An 18234-nucleotide genomic window follows, 5' to 3' on the forward strand; every position below is an offset into this window, starting at 1 on the left:
GTGTTTTTAGCTATTAGCGTGAATTTACCTTCGCCACAGCCATGATTTATTGATTTATGGCTTATTTCAGAAGGCGTTGCATAGAATCAAATGTGTTGAAATGACAATACTCAGGTCAACTGGACCTCTTCCACAATCAAAACAACTACAAATAACCTGAAATTGACCGCTTGTACGTTTTTTGGATAACCCAAATGTTCATAATGCAGCAAATCTCGATGGCAATGTATGATAGGGGTTAGCTGTGAGGCTTGCCTTGCCTTGTTAGATGAATCGGCAAACAAAGACGCATGCTACCCAGAAGAGAGGCATACTTTGTGGATTTGATGAACTTGGGCTTGTCGTATTCCAATCATCGATATCTGGCCATAATCTGGATGAAATTTCATCTGCTTAACCGCATGTCGAAGATAACCTGGGACTGGGCCATGTCATCTTCAGTAAACATGTTCCAGACAGAACGTGCTATAATCAATGACCTTACTGTCCGAAGAGCTGAACGATTTGTCGGAGAAGTCAAATGATGCTCCCGACTGGTGACGAAGGTAGTTTGAATCATATGTTTTTGTGGCAAATTAGGGGAGTTGTCCAGGTATTGGGAAATGCACGATATTTTGATGGAAAGGAGGGCATCAGACGAGACATCCCAGAAGTAATGATTCAAAGGTATCATAGAGCTGCTTACTATGGGGCTAAGGCATCACCAGGTATATTAATTGAAACAAAAAGCAAGCTAAAGCCCACCCAAGCTTGCTGGGATATACGGCATCTTCCTCATTGGGAATTTGATGTTTGATGATGACTTGTAGACAGCCCATTCTCTGGCTGATGGGCACCATCAAAGTCATGCGGTCCAACGAGGCCAATGAAGACAATATAACAAAAGCTTGGTGATAGAAAGCTATGCTATAAAGATAGGCTTCTCATCCATCTACCTAAAGTCGTTCATCTCGCTCGGCATCAGTAGGCTAGTAACATTCGAGTTTTTACACAAGGTATACCCGTCATTGAGAGGCATTTCTAGAAGTTTGAAACGCAATTAATACTTGGATAACTCCAAACACTCTGATCCAATTCCAGCCTTCTATTCCTCAGCACTCGATTCCAAAGTTCTCTTTCATGAATATATCTGTTTCAATAGCTCTTCTAATCAAATGGATCATTTTGACCCTAGCAACATGCGGATTTCTACCATTGATGTTTTCTTGCATGTGTCAGCATCGGGCTTACAAGGAATTCTCAATGAACAATAGAAAGAAAGATACAGTACAACATTAGCAAGAATTTGGAAAAACAAACTAACACTCATGTCTCCTCCTTTGTGGCGTGATATGCCCGTGGGCTCGGTCGTCCGCAGGGAGACTGTGTATATAGATCGATTTCACATTTCTCATCTGTCACGTTTTAATTGAATCACTGGTGTATGGATGGGATAATTAGTCCTTCACTGAACGATATGCGAGGAACGGGAGTCTCAGGAACCAAAAATTTTGGAACTTGACCTCAATTCCAACTCCGCGTACTTTCCAAGGTTGGGAGCTGGCTATCTGCATTGAAAGGAACCTTGGAGATCTTGCAGACCATAAGGGTTTTCATGGGACAGATCGATATTGAGATAGGAGATGTTGAACCACTACCCATGTAAATATATATATCCAGGGATTCATGGAGGGATTTTTCTCCAGAATCAGCAGTAGAGACTACCGAAGCACCCGACAGCCATCTGCATTGTTCTTTAGACCAGCGCAAGAATGCAAATCAGTTCGGCGAACCTCATGAAAAGTGCTAACAAAGCTACTAGGCGGTGTTGAATTCCAAGGAAAGGAGGCTGATATTTCGCAAGCTCCTCACCCATCAAGGATAATTGTGCGGGTGAACGAGGATTTCAAGTATACGAATGAAAATTTCACTATCGCACACAGATGAGGAACTATGACGATAAAGCATAATTTCGGTGAGACAAAGAAAAAGAGTTGAGCGGCCCCAGGGTGTATAATTCAAGTCGGGCATGTGTATCTGATTTGAAGGGTAGCAGAGAGAAGGGGAAATAGGAGAGGGGAAAGAGACAAATTGATGCTCGTTTCTTGATCATATGGTTCCTTGTTACACATGGCTTATCAAGCGCATTCAAGTAGCAAATATCCAGGTACTAGCAAACATAGCTGAGAAGATCTACTAACAAGCGCTGCTCCATAATTACAAGTGTTGATAAGGATTGATGCTTATCGATAATCGATAAGATACGGGGATGAGACACATCATGTGACTTGGGCTGGTCCCGAAAAGGGCAGCGTGCGTCACGTGTCGCACTTTAGCGAGGCGCACCACAATTGGACCCAGCGACGCTACTACCGCGATCCCCGAATTTCGACCATCACCAACGCCAACCGACCGTCAGCGCATCGTCCACCGTCAAGATGCGTACCTACGACGACTCCTTCAGCGGCCAGAAGATCTACCCTGGCAAGGTGCGTTTTCCTCCTGTCCCCTCGATCCCCGTCTGCGCGAGAAGGAATGGAAATTGTGCGGATTCGAGATTGAACGATACAACACCACACATCGCGATGATCAACCACCACGACACCACCTTCGGTCCTCTTGTACTCGATATCGATTTTGACTTGTCTCCGCCATTTCCATGAGACTTTTTGCGCAGACTTTATGCGGGGTTTTTTGAGTGTGGGAACATTTCAGATTGCTAATATTGGTTTCTTTGGTGATATAGGGTAAGCTGTACGTCCGTGGCGACAGCAAGATCTTCCGCTTCCAGAACGGCAAGTCCGAGTCGCTGTTCCTCCAGCGCAAGAACCCCCGCCGCATTGCCTGGACCGTCCTTTACCGTCGCCAGCACCGCAAGGGTATCTCTGAGGTCGGTTATCAATCAATCCCTTTGGCTTCTGTTCGATTGTGCGGTGGAGATGGCTATCATCAGACCAATATTGAGAGCATTCGACAATCTTTTTTGATATTGGGAAGGTGATGGTGCAAGAGGAGGGATATGATATCATAAAGTGGATCAAAAAAACCGGGCACTTTCAAAATGGAATACTGATCAATCTCGAACATATAGGAGGTTGCCAAGAAGCGCACCCGCCGTGTCGTGAAGCACCAGCGTGCTATCGTCGGTGCCTCCCTTGACGTTATCAAGGAGCGCCGCTCCCAGCGCCCCGAGGCCCGTGAGGCTGCCCGCAAGCAGGCCATCTCCGACGCCAAGGAGAAGAAGACCGCCGCCGCTGCCCAGAAGAAGGCCGACAAGGCCAAGAACGCTGCCTCCAAGGGTGGTGCTCAGCGCATTGCCTCCAAGCAGGGTGCTAAGGGCTCTGCTCCCAAGGTCGCCGCCAAGTCCCGCTAAATTACCCCATGACAAAAAGCTGGATGGTGTTTTATTCGTTGACGGTTGCGATATGATGGAACTTGCGGACAATGGGCTGGAGTACTGTCTGTGAGGACTGGCCCCAGGCCAATTTTTTTTACCTTGTTTCAGATATGAAATGCAGAAATGGGACAAGGAATCTCAATTAAAATTATTCACCCACCGCAACCCTTTACTCGATATTGATGTATTTCCAACATATTTTGGGCAGAATCGTCCTTGGCCTCAAGTTTATAATGTGGGCTTGGTCATCTCCAATTCCGTGGAGGGGTCGATTAAGCCCATATACTTGAATGTCAATATCTACCTTAGGGCACACACCCTTGAGGTTTATATACGGATGTGACTTACAATGTAACCACTTTGGATTATTGACCACATTAGGTAATCGCTTGAGTATTGTACCCCGTAGAGCGATCGAGAAGATTGGAAACCCATCAGTATATATTGCTTCTGATGTTGAGAGTTTCATTGAACTTTTGAATGAAGCACGTCTATACATGTACCATCTAAGCGCCCATCCAATATCACATTCCCATGCAGACCATTTCCTGCTGAAACAAAAAGACTGATCATAATAGCCCGATAGCTGATACTTCACGATTAAGCATGTCAAGGAACGGCTCTCGATCTCACTCACAATCTGGCTTTCTGTTCATTGTCCACATGTACTACACCCAGTGCTGACCATACAAAAGCGTTCAACGTTGTATGTGCCTAAATAAGCGGTGTTTCCCGTATGACAGCCTCTAGAACCAAAGCGTAACCAGAAGACTAAACATCCGAATGCCCTAAACGCCAGACCTAAAATGGATGACCGACTCTAAAAACAAAACCAAGGCCTCGATGCTCAGTAATAGTGGGCCATCTCCAAGCCAGCGCGCTTGAAACCGCACTTAACATAGAAGCCCTCATTGGCCTCGGAACAATCAAGAATGCTCTGTCGAATAAAGTCAGCACAAATCCAACATATATCTCTCCACCCTAGAGATTTCAGTGATCGCAAAAAAAACATACCTTATAGCACCCAACCTGCGCCGCAACAAAATCCAAAGCTTGAATAATTCTCAATCCCAACTTCTTCCCCTGCTGACCCTTCTCAACAGCAATATCCTCAATGTGCCCAACCATGCCCAGCTCATGAATGAATTTGCGCTCAACAATTAGCGATCCGGTACCGACGACCCGATCCGCTCCATCGCACACAACAAGCATGTAGTACTCGTCATTGCGGGATTGAATCCAATCAAACCGCTTGTCCCACTGCTCCTCGCTGATCTCACCGACGGTAGTCAACACGCGCAGAACATCGAGGTAGCCGCGCTGGTAGTCTGAGCGGCGAAGGGGACGGATAGTATAGTCTGTTGGGAGGAGGGAGATAACCTCAGGCGAGATCAGGGAGGCTGGAAAGAGGGGACCGTCTTCGAGGTCTGTGACTGGGATGACGGTTGAGGACATTTCTTTGGTAGGTTGGTCGGTTGAGATGGTCGTTTGAGCGATAGTGGGAGTTTCCATTGTTTTTGAATGTGGTTTGAGGATTGGAGAGATTGGAGAGGAGAGTGTTGGAGGTTTGGGATTGAGATTTGTTGATCCAGGGGAGGGGCGAATAGGACGGCGGGGTTTTAGCGCAAGGGAGATCGGCGGACGCAGGAAAATTGATCGATGGATCTTGATCGGGAGTTCCTTTTGTTTCTTTGGATTTATGTAGAGAGCTGGGAGGAGAATGGGACAAATTGACGACCGAAGTTTACACTGCAATTAATATGGTTCCAAGGTTCGGGTGTGAGACATTGCCATTGCCCCTGGGGCTCTTGCTATTAATACATACCCATGCCGGTGGTCTAGTGGATTCTTGGAGCACAGCCCTGCAGGTAATTATTTATTTCATTTTGTTATTATTTGTGCATATTGGATGAACATCAACTTTTTAATTTTCTCTTATCTTCAGAGTTGTGCAGGAATTCCTATCGCTGCTAGGTGCTACTATTAATAACCCGCAATCGCCCCGCCATAACTTTTACATTCATTGAAGGTGGATCATAGGAATACAATGCTTCTTATTCAGTATACAAGCCCTATTGTGACTAGTCTATAGTGGCATAGGTTAAACAGTTAGGCTGTTAATTAATTTAAAGCTCCTTGGGAGCAAGCATCAGCTCGGGGCGGACGTGCTTGTCGAAGTCCTCCTCGCTGAGAGCCTTGAGCTCCATAGCGGACTCCTTAAGGGTGATGCCCTTCTTGTGGGCGTGCTTGGCGACCTTGGAGGCCATGTCGTAGCCAATGACGGGGTTCAGGCAGGTCACGAGCATCAGACTAGAAAGCCAGTTAGTAAGTGCAAGGGGTGGGAGGGAAGGGGCAAGACAGGGACATACCTCTCGTGGAGGAGAGCGTTGATGCGGGGCTCGTTAGCCTCCAGACCATCAACAAGGTGCTTACGGAAGCTGTCCATGCCGTCAGACAGAATGCGAACGCTGTGGAGCAGGTTGCGGATCATGACGGGCTTGAAGACGTTCAGCTCGAACTGGCCGTTCATGCCACCGATGGTAGCGGCGACGTGGTTACCCATGACCTGCGAGCAGACCATGGTCAAGGACTCGCACTGAGTGGGGTTAACCTTGCCGGGCATGATAGAAGAACCAGGCTCGTTCTCGGGGAGGATCAACTCGCCGAGACCGCAGCGGGGGCCGGAGCCGAGGTAACGGACATCCTGGGCGATTTTGAACAGAGAGCCGGCCAGGGTGTTCAGGGAGCCGGAGGCCTCGACGATAGAGTCGTGGGCAGCAAGGACCTCAAACTTGTTGGGGGCGGTCTTGAACTCGGTGCCGGTCATCTTGGTGATCTCGGCGGCAATAGCCTCGTCGAAACCCTTGAAAGTGTTCAGACCGGTACCGACGGCGGTACCACCCTGGGCGAGGAAGCGCAGGTGGGGGATGCTGGCCTCGACGCGCTCGATGTTGCGGTCAAGCTGGGCAACGTAGCCAGAGAACTCCTGGCCGAGAGTGAGGGGAGTAGCATCCTGCAAGTGGGTACGGCCAATCTTGATAATGTGCTCGAAGGCCTCGACCTTGGTCTGCAGGGCATCGCGCAAGCTCTTGAGGGAGGGAAGCAGGGTGTTCTCGAGCTCCACAACGGCGGCAATGTGCATGACGGTGGGGAAGGAGTCGTTGGAGGAAGCGGACATGTTAACGTGGTCGTTGGGGTGGACGGGCTTCTTGGAACCCATCTGGCCGCCAAGAATCTCAATGGCACGGTTGGAGATGACCTCGTTGGAGTTCATGTTGGACTGAGTGCCGGAGCCGGTCTGCCAGACAACCAGAGGGAAGTGGTCCAGCAGCTTACCCTCGGCAACCTCAGCGGCGGCCTGCTTGATGGCCTCACCGATCTTGGGGTCTTTGTAGGGGTCAGTTAAGTGATTTTTGGCGCATGTTTCTTGTAGTTCCACATAATTCACTTACCAAGGCCGTACTTCATGTTGACGGTGGCGGCAGCACCCTTGAGGATACCGAAAGCCTTAACCACGGGGGCGGGCATACGGTCCTGGGGCTGGTTGATGTCGAAGTTGCCTAGGGAGCTGATCTCAATACTCATCAGCTTTTCCGGTACAATATGCCATTTGGAAATTATTCGTAGTGGTCGTCTTACCGCTGGGTTTGGGCACCCCAGTACTTGTCGGAGGGGACCTGTTGAAGACTCGGATTAGGACTCCGCGCAGATGAGGGGCAAAGCAGCTGTGAATGGAGACTCACCTGGATCTCGCCGAAGGCATCGCTTTCAGTGCGGGAAGCAGAAGACTGCATTTCTTATTAATATAGTCCACTAGACTGGGTTTTCAAATTCGCTCCCTACCATCTTGATGGTTGTGCTAAAGGCTCGCTTGTTGTTGTTGACAACCTGGAGGCGGGGGAATTGGCCGAGACGGCTACTGGAGCTCAAAGCCCGGCTGGCATAGGTCGGGGAACGAGCAGCAACCGACACAAGGTTGCGGGCTGCGGGGTTGGCAGCTCTGGTCGCATGTGTCAAGGTGGCCATCGACCGCACCGCGGCTCGGGAGGTGGAGGGATTCATTCTGTGCCTGTGTATGCTTTTAACTGTGTCAAAAATCCAGTTAGAATCCTCAATGGCTTGATTGAGCTGAGAGGGACAAGAGTATGGGGTCAGAACTCTACCTTTATGAACAGCGAGCAAGAAGAAGAAAAGAAGAAACAATTGAACACCGAGTCGCAAAGCCGACTCTTCCCGGTATCGGCATAACAATACTAAAACGTTGGTCCGATCTGCCGTGGGTGGTTACTATAGTAACATTTCGTCATATTGGTAATTTATTGTATTGTATGGTCAGCGCTCTAGCGCTTATACGTTCATCCCTAATACTTATCTGATCAATGATCTTCACGCCACGAGCTCCCGTTGGAGTGCCGCGATCACAGCTGCATTGAACTGTCGTCCTCCTTCTAGAATACCGTCCAGGGCACTTAGTAGATGTGGCGCCCCCATATATCGCTTGAGCTCTACGCGAACCCCGGCTGCCGCGAGTTTGGCCGCATACACCTCACCCTCGTCACGCAAAGGATCAAGCTCGGCTGTTGAGACCAGAGCCGGAGCTAGGCCAGCAAAATTGGGAGCGAGCATGGGAGATATTTTCCAGTCCTGCCAGAATGGTCAGCTTCGGTCTCATCATAATCAATGACTGTAAGACTCACATCTTCAGACGGTGGAGGTCGAGGCACGCCGAGGAAGTGTCGGTGAAAGTATGCCATGCGGGCCGCAGGAAGTGCTGGAGCAAACTCCATCTCTCGGTAAGACTCGTACGGGCAGTTCTCACGGTCGAAGTTGCCATCTGGTGTAAAGACTGTGTGCAAGTCGCACACAGGGACGGTCAAGACTTGCAACCCTAGATGGATTCCTTCGTTGCGACAAAGGTGAGCGATGACAGCTGCAAGATGGCCACCAGCAGATACACCACCTACGGAGAGCTGGGCTGGATTGAGATTGAACTCGGCTGCTTTTTCGGTTCGAATCTATATAACTGTGAGTCTCAACGACTCGACTTCGTAGCGATAGAGGTTTGGTCTTCGCACCCAATTGAAAGCCGCCCAGCAATCCTCTATAGGGATCGGAAACGGGTTTTCGGGGGCTAGTCGGTAATCCACATCAAATGCAACAAGGTTTCCATCCAAACCATCAACAAGGGTCTTGCAGAAATCGTGGTCAGTGCCTAGATTTCCAAATACCCATCCGCCGCCGTGAAAGTTGATATAGGCTGCTCTCTTCTTCTGTTCACCCTTATCATCCTGCTTAGGAGCTGGCTCAAATACGCGAACGGCAATCTCGCCTCCCTGAACAGGGCATGTTTGCTCAGTTATGCGATAGACATCTGGACCACAAGCACGGCCATACGCGATGAGATAACGGGCGGGATTCTTGCGAAACTCCTCGATTGGAACCTCGTGGGTATGCAAACGTCCAGCGTTGTATTTGTTGTAGTGTTCAACATATGCAGGATCATAGCGATTGATCAGCTCTGAGGGAATACTGTTGTGGAGAGACTGATAGATCTCTGGGAATCGAAATTCGTGCAAGGCTGGGTCGCCGCGACAAATTTGCTGTGACATTCTGGAAATTAGATTTCTTAGAAATTCAAAATGAACGTGGTGAAACAATATGTATATGGGTATCTCGTGAGGGGAAGCTCGATGGTACCTCTATCTTTGTATCATCCGTCAATGATTGGCCCTTGTGGTTGAACGGCGCGGGGTTGTCAGTCTTCAAGTCTCTTGTCCCGACCCCTCCGATCATCATGATACGATTCCATCCGATCTCTATTGGCCTTTTTTGATGACAACATCTACATGATTTTCATCGCAAACTATTGACCGGGGGCCTAAGGCGACACACATGGGTGGAACGTGCCGTTGATCTACTCCACTTACAAAGGAGAAACGAACTATATATTTCCACCGAACAGATCTACTTGGGCGTCAACCATCTAGAACAACCCTTTCCAAGGGAGATCTACGATTTCGAAGAACCCTGTCAAGCTTCTACGGAGTTTCTCAAGCAATGCTTATCTCCCACAATTACTCCATCGGAGTCAGCATGCATTTGATGATGTCTCTTGCTGATAACAAGGTTTAGGCCTCCCAATAAATATTGTCCAAACTTCAATAATCCCACATCCATGGATCATGAACAAAGGCTAGAAACGGCCTAAATGGCCCCGTGACAGTCTGGAATCAAGAATGAGAGAAATATGATGCCAACTCCCTCGGTGAAAGATGGGAAACCGTTATTAAGCGATGATTCCCGCGGGGCAAAAAATATCTTTGAAGACGGCGATATCGGGTTGACTCAGCGAACCAAACCCTTGCCCGCATCTACCTTTTGCTCCACGCATCAAATTTCCAGCAATTGCATATCCTTCGCACTTCCGATCTCTCAATTGCCTCATACACTTCACGATGGAAAAAGTTCCTACCCGTCTTAACGTTGCCCCCGTCCCGCCGGATGAGATCTTCGCCTTGAACGGCGCCTACTTCGCCGATACCCACCCTCAAAAGGTCAGTCTCGGTGTCGGTGTTTACCGTACAGACGACGGCAAGCCATGGCCTCTCCCAGTCGTGGAGAAGGCTGAGAAGGAACTGGCGGCTGAGAACGACCTCATGCGACACGAATATACCGCCATCGAGGGCGACGTCCCCTTCCTCGGACTGGCGCGGGACCTGATGTTCGGCTTTGAGAACGGCACCGGCGACGCAGAGGGAAAGGCACGCATCGCATCAGTGCAAACTGTCGCCGGAACAGGCGCAAACCACCTCGGTGCGCTTTTTCTGGCGCACCACATGAAGCCACGTAACGTTTGGCTGTCGAACCCTTCGTGGGCGAACCACATGACTATCTGGGAATTGGCTGGCGTGCCCCGCAAGACCTACCCTTACTACCATGCCGCGACTCGGTCGTTTGATTTCGAGGGCATGATTGCTACCCTCGAGTCCGAGGCACTAGAGGGTGATGCCGTTCTTCTGCACGCCTGTGCTCACAACCCTACCGGTCTGGACCCGAATAAGGAGCAGTGGAAAGCCATTGCGGATGTGTGCGAGCGCAAGAAGCTCTTCCCCTTCTTTGACTCCGCTTACCAGGGTTTCGCTTCTGGATCCGTTGAGGAGGATGCCTGGGCTGTTCGCTACTTCTTTAACAACAAGCCTGATATGGAGATGTGCGTGGCACAGTCTTTCTCTAAGAACTTTGGTCTGTACGGGCAGCGTGTCGGTGCTTTCCACTACGTTACCAACCGCAGCTCTACTGTTATTCGTGATATCATCGTCAACAACCTGTGCCACTTGATTCGCGGCGAGTTCTCTATGGGCCCTCGTATTGGTACTACCATTGTGAAGAAGATTTTGACCAATGATGAATTGGTCGCCGATTGGCACCAGGACCTTGAGGTCATGAGTTCCCGCATTAAGACCATGCGCCAGGCCCTGTATGACGAGTTGGTTCGTCTCAAGACCCCTGGTACTTGGGAGCACATTATTGAACAGGTAAGTTCCACACTGGATATTGTCTTTGGTTGCACATCTTACTCATCGTCTTATTTAGAACGGAATGTTTTCCTACACCGGTCTGACTCCCAAGCAAGTCTATGCTCTTAAGGATCAATACCACATTTACTTGCTCAAGTCCGGCCGAGCTTCTATCAGCGGCTGTAAGTATTTATGCTGCATTCAATACCCAATCGGAACAACCTCACTAATCATATCCCTATCTAGTGAGTGAGAAGAACGTCAAGTACGTGGCACAAGCCATCGACGATGTCATTCGCAACGTGCTTTAAATTGCATTATAAACACATAAGTGATTTTGGTTGAAAATTTGGCCTCGAATTGCGGAAAAATTGCCCAATCATTTGGCTATCGATGAGATGAAATGCATAAGCGGGATGCCGGTCCTTACCTACTAACGAATGTTGATGATAGATTTCATAGATCATGACCGCCATGCTATAATTCATCCTGAAATTTGGCTTGAATAGATCCTGGTTCTGTTTGTTTACCCCAACGTACAAGTATCGCAACATCGTGTTGCATTATGAAGACTATCTACCGTACAAAAGAGCGCAAGTGAAAAGATTAAGGATGAACTTCGAATATTCGTAACTAAAACACCTTGCCTATCAGGCCCTAGACGGCGATGACGCGAAACTGTACTGGATATAATCGTAAAGTGTCCACCAGAGAAGAGAAGGCGGGACAAAGATTGGTATCAGGAAAAGAGGAAAAATAACCCTCTAGAGCGTTCTAGAGCGTTACTTCGCTGAAGTCGCCTTCGCCCTCTTTCCCTTTACCCTTGGGACTGGGCTCGTCTCCTTCAGGTTTGTGTTGCGGGAGTGTACTCTCTTTGCTTTCCTCTTCGTCATCATTTGCCTGGGCTGGTGTTTCCTCGGGTTTCTCAGACTCAGGTGAAGGCTCTGCGTGCCCATTCTGCTGAGGTAATTCTTCTGCATCATCGGACTCGTCCTTTGGCGGGGGTGAAGGCGGAGCTTCTTCCTCATCTTGTGACCCAACTTCTTCCGCCTGCGCTTGTGGCTGGGTAGTCGTCTCGCCTCCAGGGAACGGTGTCAAAGGTGGTTCAGCAGGAGGCTGCTCTGGCTCACTACGCTGTGGCTGGGTACTAGGTCTGCCCTGTGTGTTTGTCGCAGACGACATAGTGGACGTAGTGCGTTGATGCGAAGAGCCGTGAATCACACCGAGCTGACGGGCCTTGGGGTCTGCATTCAAATAGTATCCACGCACACCAGCAATTGTACCCTCCGATTCGCAGGCATCGACCCATTCCGGCACCACAACCGGGATGTTCATCTCAACAGCCTTCTCCCACAGCGGGCCGCGGCCCTCCGCACAGACGAAGTGTGTAGTATCAATGCGTACAGAATCAATCATCTTGCCACCAATCCGTTCCAGTGTAGCACCCAATGCCTCTTTGCGCGCCGGGTCCAGAATGCCAGGGGTCACTGTAATACCGGAGAGATCGGTCATCTTGTGTGTGCGGCACGTCAACTTCTCCGACTGATACGTGCCAGCGGTAGTGCGCAAGACGAGATGGAAAGTGTACTCGGCATGAATGGCCAGACCGCTAATCTTTGTGCTGCGAGTCTCGAGCGGGCGGGGTATGGAGCCAGCCTTGGAGTTGTTGCGGTAGAGGGAGAGCGATTTCAGGGACGCGGTGGCCAAGTCTATGGGGTCCCACTCGAGAACGAGGGATGTTTGGGTTGCATTGCGCAGACGCAGTATGGGCGGCGACGGGGTCTTAACGCCGTAGGTATTTAGGATGCGCTTCTGGAGTGATTGAAAGGCGTTGACGTTGGCTGTTTCCGCGGCGTGATTGCGCGCAACATTGATGTCGACAATGCTGCCGGATGAAATGTTATTTGGGAGGAGAACTGAGGGAAATTCAATCTATTTTGATTGTATTAGTATACAGTCGGTCTTCGGTTCTTTGTGTTGAGTCTGGCATCCGCCTGGGGAGGGCCTCAGGCGACCAGGGGCTGGGGGCTTACGATGCGGTTGTCCTGGGTCAGGAGCACGGCGACACCGGCGTCTACCTTGCCGACAGTCAAGGAGACTAACATGGCGAAAGGATTTTAGAGAAATGTGAGAGGATTTAGGAGGTGGTGGTCGGAGATGGTAGGAGGTGTAGTTGGCAAGTCCCGTGTTGATTCCGCCAGATCGGCATTTAGCGAGGCTTGAGGCAGCGGGAGCTAAGATATGCTGTTCTATATTTACTCTTTGGCTCCGGCGCTCCGCCAACCACCAATATTTAAAAGAATACAATGAATGTGTATCCATTGATACATTCTTAAGTTCGAGTAGAGGTGTACTAAATAGTGGATATAGTTTAAATTTAACCCCAACGCCATGCAATGATGCTCTAATAATGTACAGGTAAGCCCTACTCGGGCTGGTAGTATGATACATATTGTACACTGCCAATCATGATCCCTTAGAAGAATTGGGGGATCGGGAAGTTCTCAAAGGCCTTGCAGGTTTCTTGGCCGTACGTTCGAAATGCGCTGCTCGTTGCTTCAGCATCTTTTGTAAGAGGTTATCGGCGTCTCTCTGGACTACCTTGAAGTCAAGGTCGACACATGCAGGACGGAGTACAAGCTCCAATGAACCCGTGAGATTGTGTTTCCGTGGCGTAGGAAAGTCCTGCAGCGGAACTCCTAGCTCATCATATCCATGGTTTCTCAGCGCTTGTTTGAATGCGATTCGTGTTCTGCGTGCGCACCAAGAACGAACTACCCGCTTGAGCTGTCCGATGGGTGCCACTGAGACCCGCCACCATAGAGTATTCGGATCACGATTAGCCCACATATGGGCAATTTTAGGACGAATCGGATGGGTAGGAGAGCCCAGGTAGCGTTGCGCAATGGAAGGAATGATGTTTTGCGGACAATAGCGGAGGTTCATGCCGACTGAGGAAGTAGTTAACCACTTCATGATGAATCAGCTGGCACCGTGAGAAATTGCCGAGTTGGCTGGTAGGTATTCGGATCGTAGCAGCAGCACATCGGTATCATAGCGAACTCAAGTCGAGTATCATGGAGGTCTGGAGACCTGGCAGGGTCGTGCGGTCCGGCAGTTAAGGCTTCAGGCTTCGCTGGTGCCGAAACGGGGAATGCCTTGGGCGTGGCTGAAGCCCAAATGTCGCAACAAGGTTACGATGCCCTCGAGGATTCCAGCAGCCTTTTTGAAATCAGATAGTGCACGACTTGCTTGATCGCACCTGATTGTTATCGCGTGTTTCCGTATCTTTTTTTCTGCCAAGTCAATTGTGGGCGGTGAAACCTCACAAGCCTGAAAGAAATGGCCCACATTGCCGCCTTTGTGCCTGATTAGGTAAGACGCAGATTTGAGCAGGACACAGATCCCCCACTCCCAACTCTCTTTCCTTCCACTCGACCACTCCGGGGATTATCTACTCCTCTTTTTCTTCTTCATCGACGGAGAAAGAACCAAGAGTACCATCACATAGCGAGACTCGAGTCCAGTGAAGGTTACGTCCCACCGCTATGCCCAAGAACAAGGGAAAGGTAAGATTGCAAAATATTCAGCCCCTCCTTGTTGGAATGTGTCACCCCGCCACCGTCCCTAATGAGTGGCCACCCACCCATAATATAGGTTGATGGACACGGAAAATGGTGATCATTTCAACTATGGTGTCTTTCGGCATCGCACAAACCCCCTTGACCACAGACGCTAACAAATGAGTACAGGGCGGTAAGAACCGTCGTCGTGGAAAGAACGAAAACGACAATGAGAAGCGTGAGCTTGTCTTCAAGGAGGAGGGCCAGGAGTACGCTCAGGTCGTGAAGATGCTCGGTAACGGCCGTCTGGAGGCTCTCTGCTTCGATGGTGAGAAGCGTCTGGCCCACATTCGTGGCAAGCTTCGCAAGAAGGTCTGGATCAACCAGGGTGACATCATTCTCCTCTCCCTGCGCGACTACCAGGACGAGAAGGGCGATGTTATCATGAAGTACACTGCCGATGAGGCCCGTTCCCTGAAGGCCTACGGCGAGCTGCCCGAGCACGCCAAGATCAACGAGACTGATACCTACGGCGCCGAGGGCGCAGACGACAACGTCGAGTTCGACGAAGACCGTGACAGCGAGGATGAGAAGGAAATCGATGTCGACGAGCTCTAAGCTCACCCCTATCCACCCCAGAGCTCGATGCTCTCTGCCCTGCAAGGGTGCCATTCATGGCGCTCTCCAGATGTTTCGCCACAAGCCCCTCTTACACTGCCGCTGATGGTGGTCAGTATACTGGATCTAATGCTCCTGATCGCTCGAGCCTCCTTGCTCCACGAGGCTTTGGACATCAGATCATTACATTCGTTTTCTGAACGGGTATAAAAAGCATTCGTCAACCAGTCTACGACGCTGAAGCCCATTACGGCTCTGCATGAGGATGAGGGCTTCCTTGTACCCCCTCTTAGGCGCTACGACAATTATCAGAGCATGAAGCAATCGACGACACGGTTTCGGGATTTGCATGGCTGTTGTGGGTTTCTGAGGTCGATGGTCTCCTTTGGTTTCCCATTCGTCTTTGCAAAGCACCCGGGATCAGCTACAGAGAAAAGTGGTTGCAGTGCGCATGATGAACCTGCGTGTCTGTTTACTTGCATCGCATTGCATGCTATGTGACTTAATCTGTTTAGCCTTGCTTTCCTTCCATTCCTTTCGAGTGATAGAGTTATGAAAAAGGTCACAAGAATTGAAAATACTCCTTGATTACTTTAAATCACATTGTAATTATTTCAAATAGTAGACTATCGGATGCGAAAGCTACCTACCTTGACCTGATGTCCAGAGCAAAATATCTCCATGATTGGGTTAGAAATATATGTTTTCTACTCCCGACGTCAGCCATGACGATATGAGAACCGCTTTGGGCCACCATTGGCTCCAGAATGTAGCCTTGCACCCTGTTAGAAAGACAATTTCGCTAAAAATCCGTAAAGCATAGATCTAAAGATAATACACGAAGAAACATGAAAATAAATCAGGAATGATTCAAGCTACCTGTCCCACCCGTAGACCCATTCACGCACCCAAAGGTTCCAAACATCGCCTTAGCAGCAGCCTGCCAGATCGTCTCCTGCTGCAAATAATTCTCCAAAGTGTAGAAAAGCCGACATTCCGCCGCTTCATAAACAAACTGCAACGGCGTCTCATCGTCACCCGGATCATACTCATTACGCAGGTTCAAATTGCCGCTCCACGCAAACGACTCCGCAAGACTAGGGCTGGACTCGTTGAACTTCTTCCATTCGGCCTGTGTCAGTAGTGGAGAGGACGTATTGGCTGAGTTGCGGATCAGTGTGTTTGCTTGCTGAATATAGCCGTTGATATAGTCCACTCCAAGAGATTGGCCACCTTTCACGCCGCCGACGCCCTGCATGGGCTCATTTGTGGGACGACCACCGAAGGTGATTGTGCGGACGCCTTGGCGTTTCATTAGTTTGACGAAAAAGGCGCAGGTGGAGACGCAGTCGCCGTCTGTTATCTGTATGGGGTTAGATATGAGTAGAAATGAGGCCAGGATGGACTAACGATGGCGATGTTATCTGCAGCAAAGAGAGCTTTGTCGGGGTTCAGTGGAATGGAACCATATCCATTAATTGGGAATGACGTGGTCGAGGAAGATGTGTAGTTGAAATTGGCCAAGAGGCTGGATGAAGAACTCCCCAAGATATCATGAGGGCCATAAAGATCTTCCCAGGAACTGAATCCAGTCTCCTGGCTCGGTGTGACCATTTGTCTGTAGGCGAAAATATTGCTCGTATCCTTTGTGTTATCACGCGAATAGGCCTGGGTCAGATACTTCGCACTGTCGTGTGCTCTGAAACGAGTCGCAGTGTAGGGGAATGAGCTGGGGAAGAAAATACGGGACATATCTATGCCAGTAGACATATATCCCCCAGGATTGGCAGTCACATCGATCAGGATATTCTTCTTTCCTGCTGCAGTAGCGTTTTGTAAGAAGTCAACAGCCACCTGGGCCACTTGTGATGGACTCGATGAGAATGTTGGTAAGAAAAGAATACCCGTGTCTTGCAGGCCAGTAAAGTTCAAGAAGTAGCCAGCAATGGAGCCCTCAGGACTGCCCAATGTAGCGCCAGGCAGCCCAGTCGCCTCAGATGCCTGCTCAGCACCAGCATCAGAGCTCGTCTCTGTTGGCAAGCTTTGCGGAAGACAATTGATATTGTACAGCTCTGTTCCGTTCTGGTAGGAGAAGTATCGCTCCATTGGTGTAGCAGTCTTCTGTACGGTTTGACTAGTTCCGTTTGAGTACTTGATGGTGAGCTCTGACCCTTCAGTCCAGGCACGATTGCTAGCCCATATGCCATCTTGGCTAGTAGGAGTATTGGTATACATGCGGGCCAGTGCTGGGAAGAGTCGGTTGTACCTGAAACTGTCAATGTACGACCTGTAGGACAGGAACTGCCAAGGGGCTTACTGTGCATCACGGTCTTGAAGGCCTTGGCTGAGAGCATATGATTCGAGATACTCGGCAACAGCAGTGCCGTTTATGGATTCAATAGATGATACGTCCTTTGAACCGCTTTTTTGGGCCTTCGCATCGCCTAGTAAAATTAGCATATGCCATCGAAACTCGCAAGTATATAGGGCCACATACTCAGCGTGTACACCTCCGGCAGTGAAAGTCCATCAGACGAAATAGACACCAGAGGCAGATCAATCTGAAATTTGAATATTGACTGCGAGCATAGCTGGAAAACCAAGTGACCATCATGAGCCGAGTTTATCAGATCAGAGACATCCAAATCCATCTCAAACTGACTAGAATAGTTATTGTTGTTGACATTTTCCAGAATATGATCAATTCCCCCCAGAAGATCGACAGCAGGCATGTCATAGCCAGACGGTGGATCTATTCAGACCATCAGTACCCTAATGAACACGACAATTGAACTCCATACTTTTAAGAATATCAATCGTTGACTGAAACTCGAGCATCTTGCGAACCTGAGTCAAAAAGACAATCGCACGGTCCGAGTCGAAAGGCATCGACATCAAGCATTGATATGCCATTTCATGAGAAACCGAAGTGCTCGCTGAAGCGATTAGCCATGTCCATCCGAAACCAAGCCGACGACATACATTGAGCTTGACTGGCACTTGAAACCATATTTGTGATCTGCGCACATGGTTCAACATCGCGTGCAATATTGTTTGCCCGGCAGGCTGCTGCCAGCGCGACCGGGGCTAACAATGTTCCCTTGAGATACATTGTTGGGAAGTTGAAAACGTCAAAACGAGGCGGAATCGGTTTCAAAGA

The 18234-nt window shown here is 49.5% G+C and overlaps 9 protein-coding genes across 9 annotated transcripts; 3 read left to right on the forward strand and 6 right to left on the reverse strand.

Moving 5' to 3' along the window:
• Positions 1 to 2417: 2417 nt before the first annotated feature.
• On the forward strand, positions 2418 to 3352 carry N7484_001100 (60S ribosomal protein eL24; the record flags this gene model as incomplete). Its single annotated transcript, XM_057111520.1, has 3 exons — positions 2418 to 2468; positions 2726 to 2869; positions 3071 to 3352. The coding sequence occupies 3 exons, from the start codon at positions 2418 to 2420 to the stop codon at positions 3350 to 3352; spliced, it is 477 nt and encodes a 158-aa protein (XP_056976257.1).
• Positions 3353 to 4223: 871 nt separating this feature from the next.
• Positions 4224 to 4888, reverse strand: gup1 (glucosamine 6-phosphate N-acetyltransferase; the record flags this gene model as incomplete). Its single annotated transcript, XM_057111521.1, has 2 exons — positions 4224 to 4313; positions 4391 to 4888. 2 exons carry the CDS (start codon positions 4886 to 4888, stop codon positions 4224 to 4226), a joined length of 588 nt encoding a protein of 195 aa, XP_056976258.1.
• Positions 4889 to 5502: 614 nt separating this feature from the next.
• On the reverse strand, positions 5503 to 7438 carry N7484_001102 (class II fumarate hydratase; the record flags this gene model as incomplete). The annotated part of the gene is made up of 6 exons (XM_057111522.1): positions 5503 to 5686; positions 5746 to 6763; positions 6829 to 6944; positions 7016 to 7053; positions 7120 to 7164; positions 7220 to 7438. The coding sequence occupies 6 exons, from the start codon at positions 7436 to 7438 to the stop codon at positions 5503 to 5505; spliced, it is 1620 nt and encodes a 539-aa protein (XP_056976259.1).
• A 324-nt stretch (positions 7439 to 7762) lies between these two features.
• Positions 7763 to 8985, reverse strand: N7484_001103 (alpha/beta hydrolase; the record flags this gene model as incomplete). Its single annotated transcript, XM_057111523.1, has 3 exons — positions 7763 to 8020; positions 8074 to 8391; positions 8452 to 8985. 3 exons carry the CDS (start codon positions 8983 to 8985, stop codon positions 7763 to 7765), a joined length of 1110 nt encoding a protein of 369 aa, XP_056976260.1.
• Positions 8986 to 9831: 846 nt separating this feature from the next.
• On the forward strand, positions 9832 to 11204 carry N7484_001104 (putative aspartate transaminase; the record flags this gene model as incomplete). The annotated part of the gene is made up of 3 exons (XM_057111524.1): positions 9832 to 10911; positions 10970 to 11075; positions 11140 to 11204. The coding sequence occupies 3 exons, from the start codon at positions 9832 to 9834 to the stop codon at positions 11202 to 11204; spliced, it is 1251 nt and encodes a 416-aa protein (XP_056976261.1).
• Positions 11205 to 11667: 463 nt separating this feature from the next.
• On the reverse strand, positions 11668 to 12998 carry N7484_001105 (putative chitin biosynthesis protein (Chs5); the record flags this gene model as incomplete). The annotated part of the gene is made up of 2 exons (XM_057111525.1): positions 11668 to 12825; positions 12927 to 12998. The coding sequence occupies 2 exons, from the start codon at positions 12996 to 12998 to the stop codon at positions 11668 to 11670; spliced, it is 1230 nt and encodes a 409-aa protein (XP_056976262.1).
• A 361-nt stretch (positions 12999 to 13359) lies between these two features.
• On the reverse strand, positions 13360 to 13869 carry N7484_001106 (uncharacterized protein; the record flags this gene model as incomplete). Its single annotated transcript, XM_057111526.1, has 1 exon — positions 13360 to 13869. One exon carries the CDS (start codon positions 13867 to 13869, stop codon positions 13360 to 13362), a length of 510 nt encoding a protein of 169 aa, XP_056976263.1.
• Positions 13870 to 14441: 572 nt separating this feature from the next.
• Positions 14442 to 15074, forward strand: N7484_001107 (translation initiation complex factor eIF1A; the record flags this gene model as incomplete). The annotated part of the gene is made up of 2 exons (XM_057111527.1): positions 14442 to 14462; positions 14646 to 15074. The coding sequence occupies 2 exons, from the start codon at positions 14442 to 14444 to the stop codon at positions 15072 to 15074; spliced, it is 450 nt and encodes a 149-aa protein (XP_056976264.1).
• Positions 15075 to 15933: 859 nt separating this feature from the next.
• On the reverse strand, positions 15934 to 18186 carry N7484_001108 (uncharacterized protein; the record flags this gene model as incomplete). The annotated part of the gene is made up of 6 exons (XM_057111528.1): positions 15934 to 16437; positions 16485 to 17340; positions 17392 to 17518; positions 17572 to 17826; positions 17876 to 18010; positions 18057 to 18186. The coding sequence occupies 6 exons, from the start codon at positions 18184 to 18186 to the stop codon at positions 15934 to 15936; spliced, it is 2007 nt and encodes a 668-aa protein (XP_056976265.1).
• Between the last annotated feature and the right edge of the window lie 48 nt (positions 18187 to 18234).

The sequence above is a fragment of the Penicillium longicatenatum genome (assembly GCF_028827895.1).
Source record: "Penicillium longicatenatum strain IBT 33135 chromosome Unknown contig_1_segment0_segment0, whole genome shotgun sequence".
In the NCBI taxonomy this organism is placed as follows: Eukaryota; Fungi; Ascomycota; class Eurotiomycetes; order Eurotiales; family Aspergillaceae; genus Penicillium; species Penicillium longicatenatum.